The 12,959-nt window shown below is 38.2% G+C and overlaps 1 protein-coding gene across 2 annotated transcripts in view; it reads left to right on the top strand.

Moving 5' to 3' along the window:
- MTMR7 (myotubularin related protein 7) overlaps positions 1-12,959 on the top strand; it is a 116,409-nt gene that overhangs the window by 99,408 nt on the left and 4,042 nt on the right. For both annotated transcript variants that reach the window (XM_003823654.6, XM_008977323.4), the window contains 6 exons: positions 425-534; positions 2,204-2,329; positions 4,487-4,536; positions 7,864-8,064; positions 9,312-9,452; positions 11,547-11,673. In XM_003823654.6, coding sequence (XP_003823702.3) covers positions 425-534; positions 2,204-2,329; positions 4,487-4,536; positions 7,864-8,064; positions 9,312-9,452; positions 11,547-11,673 — 755 coding nt within the window. The remainder of the gene's footprint in view (positions 1-424; positions 535-2,203; positions 2,330-4,486; positions 4,537-7,863; positions 8,065-9,311; positions 9,453-11,546; positions 11,674-12,959) is intronic.

Raw genomic sequence — 12,959 nt, 5'->3', positions numbered from 1 at the left:
GTTGGGTGATGGAAACTTCTAAGTGGGTAGGTGCTACACTTAGTTATATGATTTTTTTCCTCATAGCACTCCCAATTCATATTCCTTAGTGGCCCATTTTTAATTACTTTGCTGGAAAGGCAAATAGATATTTTCTGCCAGAACTCTTAATGATTTTCATTAATATTAGGATGTAAACCTTACATATATATAATACTTGTAAACAAGTGCAGCATTCCCTGTGACCAAAGAAGGTAGAAAAGCCTTACTTGAAATGGTTCCATAGAATCAAGTTTAGTAAACGTGGGTATTTATTTTGACTTAAGTCTTCCAGAAAATACCTATTACAACAAAGGAATCATTAACAAACTACCTATAAAACATGATCATATGTAAAATGAGAGAGTACCTTAATTTTGCTTTTATAACATGATTTATCTTGCAGTGTGTGAACTTAAATCTCCCTCCATGAGTGATTTCCTGTGGGGTCTGGAGAACTCTGGCTGGTTAAGGCACATTAAAGCCATAATGGATGCAGGAATCTTCATTGCAAAGGTATGCAATCGCAGAGAAAATAAATTAAGGGACAGATGAGCAAACCACTGACTTCAAAATGGGTATCCCTCTGCCATGGGCTTCCCTGTCTTAAGCTGCACTGCACTGACTGGGTAGCCAGCTTTGTAGAGCTCCATATAGTTTGTGCGCTGAAGATGTGATTTTGCGAAAGAATACAATGCTTAGCTGATAGTATGTCAGCACTGTGATCAAATGGTAAAATATTTCCAGAGTATTCTCTTCCATTAGGCTTAATCCTGGATGGAGGAAAGAATTTTCTGTAGAATACAACCAAATGTGAGTTACTTCAGTGATGGGGCTTGGGGCTTACATCCAATAGAACCTTCTTTTGAGTCATGGCATAAGCAAAAGTCATGTTCCTGTAGCTGGAAGGTAGAGTCCATTCCGCCATAGGAAAATGTTGCTGCAGCTTTCACATAAGCTGTTTTAGAATGCAATGTCTTTTGTGTTGTTCAGTTTTTTTAAAGAAATAAATTCCTTGGATTTATACCTAAAGAGAACCATATCTTCCCTGATGCCATGGTATGTTCCCTGTTTTGAGGTAATCATTTATTCAAGAAATCTTTATTTAGTGCCAGATACTATTCTAGATTTTACAGATGTGATGTGAATAAGGCAGATCAAGTCTCTTCCCTCACAGAGCTTACATTCTGCTGTGGGAGACAGAGAACTTTTTTTTTTTTTTTTTTTTTTTGAGAGGGAGTCTCGCTCTGTCACCCAGGCTGGAGTGCAGTGGCACGATCTCAGCTCGCTGCAACCTCTGCCTCCCAGGCTCAAGCGATTCTTCTGTCTCAGCCTCCCAAGTAGCTGGAATTACTGGCATGCGCCACTATGCCTGGCTAATTTTTGTATTTTTAGTAGAGACAGGGTTTCACCATGTTGGTCAGGCTGGTCACGGACTCCTGACCTCAGGTGATCCACCCGCCACGGCCTCCCAAAGTGCTGGGATTACATGCGTGAGCCACTGCCTCCAGCTAAGACAGAGTATTAATAAACTAATAAAACTAGAATTTTAGGTAGTGATAAATGCTATGATGAAATCTCTCCCATGTTTCCCAGCGTATGTTAACTGCCAAGATATTTAGTAAAAGATGATGTGCATTTGCGATAGCAAATAGATATTCTTTTCTTACTGGAGATTTTCTGGTGTCATTTTTACTTTTGTTTTTTTCCTTTCCTCAACCTTGCATCCATTACTTGACTCTTACCTTTTATTTATAACTTCATAGGTCTGTAATTTATAACTTTTTTGCCTTTTCCTTTTTGGAAATGGCTGGGGCCAGTAGCAACTCCAGAATTTCAGTAAGGCTTAATGTGGAAACTCAGAGGGGAGGGAAGAGGGTTGAAGGTCCGTTTGCATAGGACGAATGCTTATATTTAGTAAGTACACGCGCTTATTGGAGGTGACTTGAGTGGTGGCTTCTGGATAGAATGGGAAGGGAAAGCTTTAGCTGCCAGCACCAGGCCACCCTGGCTCTGCCCTAATTAGGGGGGGCCCTAAATAGACGAATGGACAGGTGTTTCGTTTTGGCTGTTATTTTCTGTAAATATACAGTCTTGTATACAGTCTCATCACTTGGCTGTGATGAGAGGTTCTGCCTTTTTACAGCCATTCTTTGTGACTCTTTGCGGATCGTGTGTTTTCTAGGCAGTGTCAGAGGAAGGGGCAAGTGTGCTTGTACACTGTTCTGATGGCTGGGACAGGACCGCTCAGGTGTGCTCGGTGGCAAGCCTGCTGCTGGACCCTCACTACCGGACTCTGAAGGGTTTCATGGTGAGTGTGGCCCCTGGGCGATTCCCACAGGCGGTGCCTTGACCAGGAATGGACCCGTTTTTACAACTACTGGCAACTGCTGTTTTCTTGCCGGCATTATTTTTCTTTTAGTAGCTCAGCAAGATTAAAGGGGAACAGATCAGATAGGCTTGGAATAAAGAGATGAATTTCTGGGATATTGAAACCATTTCAAGTCAATGCTACTGAATGAGTTTTGGGGCAAATATAAAATATATTTGGTAGTTTGTAAGACAATTTTATATATCATTTGCTCATAAGTATTTCAAGTTTGAGGTAACGTGAATATGTAACAGAAGACTTTTTAGAAAAAGTATTTTGGGAAGAAATTTTCTATATTGTGTATGCCAAAAGTCCTTGGTAGGAAAAACTGTTTTCACTTCCAGGGTATGTTTTTTAAGTAGTCCTTCACACCCCTGGATAAGAATGCTGAAAATTTCACAGCCTTTTGCTGTTGTTGTTCTTTGCTGAAATGACGAGTATATCCTGTAGAGTTTGAGCTTTTTAGGTGGGCATCAAATGTAACATGTTGCTTTCAACTACAGAGTATTGTATATAGTTGCCTGGGATGGTGAAGTTTTCACTAATCTGGTATAAGTTCCTTAAAATGAATTAACCTCTTAACCATGATTTGGTAGAAAGTGCTTCAGTGAATCATGAATCCGTGCTACAGAAGATGCTGACAAAGGAGTCCTAATGGAATATCTTTACTGCTGGGTCTCCATTATTGAGTAATATCAGCAACACCCTCGGACAAGAGCGAAGAGGCAGGCTCCCTCTCTGGGATGTTTTTCTTTTTTTGGAAGTGTCTGAGAACTTCCAATTACCTGTGATAGCATTGACACCTCAAAGTGATATCCTTGCTTCAGATCCCTGCTGGACTGAGGTCAGGAGGGCTGGATTGCTTCATTTGCATTTGGAGAGTAAAGAGGTTGCCAGTCACACACTGCCCTTAGGCTCTTCTCCTGCACACGTGTTTCCATCATCAACTCGTTCTCATTGTGCCCCATTAAACTTACAACCCAAAGAAAATGTCTCGAGTTGTCAAGAACAGACTTCCACTAGTTCATATTTCTTTGTAAGGGGAAATCTCTGGCCACTTTAAAGCACTGGGGATATTGATCAGACTATCCGTATTACTTGACTGAACACTTTTTAAAATCCAGGCTGGGTGTGGTAGCTCACACCTGTAATCCCAGCATTTTGGGAGGTTAAGGAGGGAGGATTGCTGGAGCCCCAGAGTTTGAGACCAGCCTGGGCAACATGGCGAGACCTCGTCTCTATAAAAAATTTAAAAAAAATTAGCGAGGTGTGGTAGAGCCCACCTGTGGTCCCAGCTACTTGGGCTGAGGTGGGAGGATCGCTCGAGCTCAGGAGGTCAAGGCTGTAGTGAGCCATGATCTCATCACTGCACTCCAGCCTACGTGGCCGAGTGAGATCCTGTCTCAAAAATAAATTTTAAAATATAAAACAATATAAAATACAAAACCAAAATAAATACTTAAAAATAATAATCTGGACTGCCTCAGACTTAGAAATTCATGTTAACCCTAATTTCAAAGCAGGGCTGAAGCTTTGAATATACCCCAAACACCATCATTTTAGAATTCTTATAATGTGTAGAAAAGATCACTGAAAAACTTCCCAATTGTTTTTGTAAAGAGGTTGGTAATTTACATTACACTGAGAGGCAGCATCACACATTGGTTGAGATAGGGTTTGAAGTGGAGAGAGCTGGGCTGTGAAGTGGTGTCTCCTTCCTAGTAGCATGATCTGGGGCGAATATGAAACCTCTTTCCTTCAGTTTCCCCTTCTAAAAGAGTGAGAATACCTATCCTACATTTAGAGATCATACGTAAAGCAATGTGAACAGTGCCTGGCACATAGGAAGCATTCAGCGGGTGGGGTTCCTGCATTTTTATACATCCATTTCCACTCACTGTTCCTATGGATGACCTTCAACTTTGCCTTTGCCATGTGCATCTCTGTATGGGTGGATAATGCCTGTTCATGCATTTGCAGGTTACTCGAGGGTGGGGACTTCTGCAAGTGCCTCTGAATTCCTCAACATTATTGGTTGTGTGGTCTCTTATTTTTCGTTTGCTTCTCTGCAAGATATTTGTATTCTTTCTTGTGTAGGTATTAATTGAAAAGGACTGGATTTCCTTTGGTCATAAGTTTAATCACCGGTAAGTAATATTTAAGACTGTTTTGAATGTTTAGAATAAAAGCACTGTTTCTGAAAATTTCAATTGAATATTTAGGGGAAAATCGTCTTGTTTTTTGAGTTTGTGTCTCTTATTCAGAAAGCTTAAATTTTGTTGTATATGTCATATCATAGATAAATGAAGTTATAACTGATTCCTTTTGGTAACAGTTGGGCAGAACTAACTAATGTTAACTTGTTCAAGAAGAGACAGAGAATGCTTGTTCATTGTCTTAGTGAGGATCAGCCTTCCCTTCCTCCTGCCATTTGCATGTGACTTACTAAATTATTCCATTTTAGAAGTCCAGAGATTCACTTTAGTCTGCAAGTTGTGAACTGCCCGTGGAACAGTTTCTCTTTGATCTTCTATAGTCCTAAGGCATTTGTATCGGAGTGCAGTTTGTCCCAGATGTCTCTGGAGTGGTGATGAAGGCTTCAGAACCAGACATATCCAACTCCAGATCCAGGCCATGGTATTCACTGTCTGGCCTTGGACGTCTGTGCTGTCTGACCTTTGGTCTCTCATCTGTGGAATGGGGATGCCAAAGCTGTTGTTTTGGGAGTCACCAGCCTCCTTTTGTCAGTGTTGATGCCTGTATTGTGTTCTGGTGTTCTCTACTCTTTGAATCTTGAATTGTATAGCTGTACTTAGTTTAGTCTTTGGTGATAAAATTTAAATTTAGGCAGCAAGTTTCATTAGTTTGATATATATTTTCAGAAGTTTTACTGTGTTTTCTTAAAATTCTAAATGCATGCAACTGCTCACGTATATTTTTGTAGTTTTTTGCTTTTAGCATTAATTGATCACTAATTCTGTGATTTTCAGGAATTCTATTTTTCTAATTTTTTCCAGGAAAGCATAGGAATTCCATTTACCAATGAGAAAATTAAAGCCCTCAATTAGATAAACTTCTTAACATGGCATTATTTTCAGTTTGGGGTTCTATTAATATTACATGCTAGGCAGTTAGGATCTCCAAGATAGGAGACAGATGACAGAGAGAATATGGAAATGACTGAAGATCAGCTAGATAATTGTTTGATAAGGAAAAAATACGTTAATATTAGGCAACCTTTTTTTTTTGATTTTCAGTAAAGTTTATTTTGAAATAATTCTGAAGCCATAAAAGACTAAAATTCCCTTTATGCAAAAATAAATCATAGTCTCCCATAATGCAATTATTTTTTTCTTCCTCATTTTACTTTATTTTTATTTTTTAATTTTATTATTATTATACTTTTAAGTTTTAGGGTACATGTGCACAACGTGCAGGTTTGTTACATATATATACATGTGCCATGTTGGTGTGCTGCACCCATTAACCCGTCATTTAGCATTAGGTATATCTCCTAATGCTATCCCTCCCCCCTCCCGCCACCCCACAACAGTCCCCGGTGTGTGATGTTCCCCTTCCTGTGTCCGTGTGTTCTCATTGTTCAGTTCCCACCTATGAGTGAGAACATGTGGTGTTTGGTTTTTTGTCCTTGCGATAGTTTGCTGAGAATGATGGTTTCCAGTTTCATCCATGTCCCTACAAAGGAAATGAACTCATCATTTTTTATGGCTGCATAGTATTCCATGGTGTATATGTGCCACATTTTCTTAATCCAGGCTATCGTTGTTGGACATATAGGTTGGTTCCAAGTCTTTGCTATTGTGAATAGTGCCGCTATAAACATACATGTGCATGTGTCTTTATAGCAGCATGATTTATAATCCTTTGGGTATATACCCAGTAATGGGATGGCTGGGTCAAATGGTATTTCTAGTTCTAGATCCCTGAGGAATCGCCACACTGACTTCCACAATGGTTGAACTAGTTTACAGTCCCACCAACAGTGTAAAAGTGTTCCTATTTCTCCACATCCTCTCCAGCACCTGTTGTTTCCTGACTTTTTAATGATCGCCATTCTAACTGGTGTGAGATGGTATCTCATTGTGGTTTTGATTTGCATTTCTCTGATGGCCAGTGATGATGAGCATTTTTTCATGTGTCTTTTGGCTGCATAAATGTCTTCTTTTGAGAAGTGTCTTTTCATATCCTTTGCCCACTTTTTGATGGGGTTGTTTTTTTCTTGTAAATTTGTTTGAGTTCATTGTAGATTCTGGATTTTAGCCCTTTGTCAGATGAGTAGGTTGCAAAAATTTTCTCCCATTCTGTAGGTTGCCTGTTCACTCTGATGGTAGTTTCTTTTGCTGTGCAGAAGCTCTTTAGTTTAATTAGATCCCATTTGTCAATTTTGTCTTTTGTTGCCATTGCTTTTGGTGTTTTAGACATGAAGTCCTTGCCCATGCCTATGTCCTGAATGGTATTGCCTAGGTTTTCTTCTAGGGTTTTTATAGTTTTAGGTCTAACAATTAAGTCTTTAATCCATCTTGAATTAATTTTTGTATAAGGTGCAAGGAAGGGATCCAGTTTCAGCTTTCTACATATGGCTAGCCTAGGTAACACTTTTTAAAGCTACCAAAGGTGAGAAACTGTAACATCTGAGAAGTTTCTAGACAATTTCCAATGTTCCCACTCTTGGGAAAACTCTAAAACTGATCATTGCTCATTTCTCTTCCTCAAGGTGATGATCTCTTACTAACACGGGGTTCTATATTGTTATTTTGTCTTTGATGACACCAAAACATCCTTTTGGATTCTCTGTAAAACTCACACAATAGTGTAAAGGGCTAAGGAGTCTTCATTTTAAAATCAATACAAATTTGAGGAAGACGAGTCTGATGTGCTCTTGAAAAGCAAAGCAATGGGAGATAAAAGAAAAATACATGTGGAATCTGTGGTCACATGGAAATAAATCACGTGATAAGCTTTAACCGCTTTAGGAATGGGAATATTCTTGGCAACTTGGGAAACCACTATTTTTTTTTTTCAAGTTGTCTTTTTCCTCATCCCTTCCCAACAAAACAGCGCAAAAAATGAAGAGCCTTAAAGTTGTTTGGACATTTCTTCTCACCCGCTCATAAAGTGCAACATTTATTTTAAAAGTTCTAATGTACTTTTAAGGAATGAATTTAAAAATGCCCTTTTTCTGTGGAAAGTGTCTTTGAATTTTATTTCTTGCACTAACACTTTCTTTTGTAACTATAATGTGAACACATCCCTTCTATCCAGACCGTCACTACAAAGTTGCTCTGGAAATTTGAATTTAAAATCCTAACTTTTCTACCTTTTTTGTCATTCCAAGTTTGTAAGATAAGATTTACTTAGGAACTAGGGTTGCTTTTATGGTTGTTTTTGCATTTATGGCTTTGTAATTTAAAAATAAATCTGCCTTAAAAAGTCTCTAATGCTTTGTTTTATAGATATGGCAATCTAGATGGTGACCCAAAAGAAATCTCTCCAGTTATTGACCAGTTCATTGAGTGTGTTTGGCAGTTAATGGAACAATTTCCCTGTGCCTTTGAGTTCAATGAGAGGTTTTTGATTCACATTCAACATCACATTTATTCCTGCCAGTTTGGAAACTTCCTATGTAACAGCCAAAAGGAGAGACGAGAACTCAAGTAAGTGTTTTGGTGTTTTTGGTGTTTAACTTTTATTTAAAGATTTTGATGACTGATAATTTTAGGTGGCCTTTCATAATTTTGAAGACTTTTTTCATTTAGTCACATACCTATACTGACAGATTAGTTTCATTTTCTTTTTCCTGGTGTCATTTCATAAATGGTTTAAATGTCATCAACTGACAGATAAATAGTTTCATTTTTTCCTTCAGTTTCTGCCTGATAGACAGCTTGACAGACTTGATGCATGAATATCGAAAGGGAATTTTCTGGAGTCAAAAAAGTGGTTTTTGCATTTAAAAGGAAAAGGTTAGATATCTTTGGTGGCTATGCTACCATAATAAAAATTGCAAATTTAATTGGGAAAGCAAATATAAAGGCCAGAATTTATTCAGATTAAAACTGTATTGATTTATCCAAGGGTAAAAGTAGATAAAATGTGGACTTTAAGATAAGTGATAGTAAAAAACTTACAACAAAGTGATTTAGGCAGTATACACGAGAGAACATTTTTTAAATTTTCATAAAATGAAATGGTTTTAACTATGGTGTATACAACATTATCAGATTTAATTTGGGGAATGATCAGTTCAAATGAAATGGACTCATAAAGAAAATTAATTTTTGTAGTGGATACTAGTTTGTTTTCTCTAAGGAAGCTCAAGTGTGAGTCCATGGAGATGGAGATGATTTAGAAGGAGCAGAGTGTATCCTTTAGGGTCACCTGTTTTCTTGTACCTGACTAGCCAATTCTAACAGTATCTGCTTGGGTCTGAATATGGCTTTTCCACTTACTAGCTATAGGACTTTGGGAAACCACTTATTCTCTCTATTCCTCAGTTTCTTCATCTGTAAATCAGACATATCTCACAGCAACTCAGTGAGGATTAAATGAGAGAAAACATGTGAAACATTTAGAATAGTGTCTGACAAATTATAAATGTCCAATGACTGTTTGGGGGAAAAAACTCCCCCCAAAAGAACAGCTTAACACACACACACACACACACACACACACACGAATCGAACACCTTGTCAAGGCCAGTACAGATGGTGGTGAAGTTGAGATTATTACAGTGTTCTCCCTCTGTACCATGAAGTCACCAAGATGATACATTTACCTGCTATCAAACAGACACGTGGTTTTCAGGTAACAATTATTAGTTCCTTTCCAGCATTAATATAACATATCTACTGTGTGTAAGCACCAAAATAGGTCATTTATAGACTTATTTTCTTTATAACAGGATTCAAGAAAGAACATACTCATTATGGGCTCACCTGTGGAAGAATCGGGCCGACTACCTGAATCCTCTGTTTAGAGCTGATCACAGCCAGACTCAGGGAACCCTTCATCTCCCTACAACACCATGTAACTTCATGTACAAGTATGTAAATACTTGGTAACTTTGTAGCTATGGTATGAACTTGGATTCTGGTACCGTTTAACATTTAGAGGTCAAAGTGTATGACACTGATCTTTGAGGCTTTTATTGGACACAAAAGACACCAGAGGGAGATGCTTGAATATCTGATCTGGTATTTTTGCCAGTGACTCCTCTGCCTCTTTATTCCTCCTAAATGTGGAATTTTCTTCAGGAGGTGATGTTTTATAATAATGATATCATAAAAAGGTTGTTCCAATTTATTTTTTTAAAAGCAAATGAAAGAGAATAATGCAAATGCCTTAAGTCAAATATGGAATCACAAGTTTCAACAGTGATCATGACGTGTTAAGGTTGGAGCAAAAATAATTGTGGTTTTTGCCGTTAAACAACAAAAAGGCAAAAACCGCAATTAATTTTGCACTAACATAATAGGTTGCCTTTTTGTCTCCACTGAATTAAGTCCTACTGGAAGTACTTCCCTTGTGGAAATTACGTTAAGATTGTATGTATTGGCCGAGGCGGGTGGATCACCCTAGGTCAGGAGTTCAAGACAAGCCTGGCCAACATGGCGAGACCCCGTCTCTACTAAAAATACAAAAATTAGCTGGGCATGGTGGTGGGTGCCTGTAATCCTAGCTACTCGGGAGGCTGAGACAGGAGAATCACTTGAACCAGGGAGGAGGAGGTTGCGGTGAGCCGAGATCGTTGCACTCCAGCCTGGGCAACAAGAGCAAAACTCCATCTCAAAAAAAAAAAAAAAAAAAGATTGTATGTATGGGGAGGATGGGGAGAGCAGGGTGGCATCCTACAAGTTCTACTAGGTATGTGCTAGATACGTATGTTTTTTCCTTTGGCTTCCTTGTTAGGTTTGTATAATATGAAAAAACTCAAAGGTCAGCAACATCAAAAGACTCATGCAGAATAAACAGAAACCCCATCTCTTTCTTCCTACTCACTCCTGACACAGACTTGATGGCTTTTCTCCCTGTATAGATTTCGTTTCTCAAGGTTTTTTTTCTTAATTATTTCAATCTAATTATCTTCTCAGAATTTATAGCAGAATATTCTATCATACTAAACAAAAGCCTCCATAGTGCATGTAAAACAAGTTTTAAGAGCTGTTGAGATATGACCAGTTGGATTGCAACTAATTTATTATTAACAGCTAGTCAACACATATTTTATTGAGGATCAAACACTGTTCTGGGCACTGCAGATAAAACAATGACACCAAGTCCTTGCTCTCAAAGTACTTACTTATCTACATAAATAAAATAGTGGTTCTAAGGGTAACTCTATGATAACACCATTTTTCTCATTTGCACTCCAGTTGCTTTTTTGTGTAGGATAAAAAGGGATTTATTGGTCAGGCGTGGTGGCTCCCGCCTGTAATCCCAGCACTTTGGGAGGCTGAGGTGGGTGGATCACCTGAGGTCAGGAGTTCATGACCAACCTGACCAACATGGTGAAACCCTGTCTCTACTAAAAAAAATATAAAATTAGGCATGGTGGTGCATGCCTGTAATCCCAGGTACTTGGGAGGCTGAGGCAGGAGAATCGCTTGAACCCGGGAGGTGGAGGTTGCAAGGAGCCGATATCACACCACTGCACTTCGGTTTGGGTGACAAGAGCGAAACTCTGCCATTAAAAAAAAAAGCCGGGGGGGGGTGGTTATTGCCAATGCAAATGTCAACTTTTAGTGGTCGTGATACAAAAGATAAAAGCTGCAAGTTTAAGATTCCCTTTGTAGCTGAAAGATTCTAAATATACAATTTCAAAGTTCAAAACTAAGAGCCATTTTCTTAAAAGGAAATGGTTACATGTGCTATTTTAATTTTAGAAAAATGTATTCTGTGCTAATTCATATATACAGGTAGACTTTTCATAAACTTATTCTCCCCAAAAGGCATTTACTGACCCAAGAAAAAAAACATCAACATGAAATTATTACCTTAAGTAGTGGCTTTTTTGAGGCTGAAATTTGCATTTGGTTATTATTAAGACTGTGGTATCATAGATACCTTAGAAGACTTGAGGATGTGAATTTTCAGACTGTGATAAGGTGGTATCATGACGCTTTGCCATCCTTTCCAGGTTTTGGAGTGGAATGTATAACCGCTTTGAAAAGGGGATGCAGCCCCGACAATCAGTTACAGATTACCTAATGGCAGTGAAGGAAGAAACTCAGCAGCTAGAGGAAGAACTAGAGGCCCTGGAAGAAGTAAGACATACTTGCTTTGTTAATCTATTTTCTGTGCTTATTTCTTGAAGAGCAAGGCTTCATGAAAGCCTCTTAAGATTCAGTGCAATACAAATATTTCACATTTTTAGTCAGTAGAACACCTGAAACACAACCCCATCCAGGTCAGGACTCAGATAACCGAAGCCCAAACCTAGGCATTTAATGCATTTCACACATCTGGTTTGTGGCTCAGTTCCACAAATTTTTGGTTGTTCCTTATTTTAGGTCAACTTTTTTGGTTACTGTTATTTGAGAGTAGTAAAATTAATTTTTTTCTGGAAAGTGTGAAAAAGTAAAAGAATAAAATCAAATATATGTACTTGTAAAAATCTTTCCCCACTTTTAAAAATTATGTTAACTATTATATTAATCTATAATTGGTAAAAGGGGAGACTGACTGTAAAGTCTTATCTTTTGTCTTCTATTAACTTCCCTGTACTTGGACAGGGAGGTTATAATAAAATGCTTTTCCTAATTGGATAACTTTGTTTCCAATGGTACTAATGTAGTTTATGAACATCTTAGTATTCTATTAGTCTATTCTAGCAGTCTGGCTCTTTAAAACTGGCTCTTCCTTATTACAAAGTCAAAATTCCTTAGGCTGGCATTTGAGATTTTCTCTTTTCAGCTTTATTTTCCATGCTAATATTTAATGGTTTCTGCTGCTTGTATACAATTTAGACCTTCCTACCTTTGTGTTTGTCCTCTCACTGTCCCTACTCCTGTCAGGAATGCTTACTATCACCAGCATGTCCAAGTTTAAATCTTTCACAGTCCTGTTGAAATGTTCCTTCCTCCCTGAAACTTACTCTGTTCTCTTCCTTCTAACCTTACCATTTCATCCCTCTTCAAGAACTTTTGCCTTTTTGAAATTCTTACATTGCATGAACTCTGCCTCTCTCTGCTCCACTACTCCATGTTCCTTAAGGCTGGGTCTGTATTTATCTCTGTTCCTCACACTGCCCAGCACAGTGCTTTTGCACATAACCTAAATGAATGGTTTTGAATGAATACATAATACTTGATCTTATAACACCTCCTCTGTTAACATCAAAACATGAAATCTGGTGAAATGTATTCTGAACAACCCAGGTGTCCATGACATGATGAATGGGGAAACAAAATCTGGTATATCCATGTAATGGAATACTGTTCAGCCAGAAAAAGGAATGAAGTACTTGATACGTGCTGTACCATGAATGAATTTTGAGAACATAAGCTAAGTGAAGGAAGCCAGATACAAAAATCCACATGTTGTATGATTC

This window comes from Pan paniscus, chromosome 7 (assembly GCF_029289425.2).
Source record: "Pan paniscus chromosome 7, NHGRI_mPanPan1-v2.0_pri, whole genome shotgun sequence".
In the NCBI taxonomy this organism is placed as follows: domain Eukaryota; kingdom Metazoa; phylum Chordata; class Mammalia; order Primates; family Hominidae; genus Pan; species Pan paniscus.
This window is presented reverse-complemented; position numbering and strand designations above follow the sequence as displayed.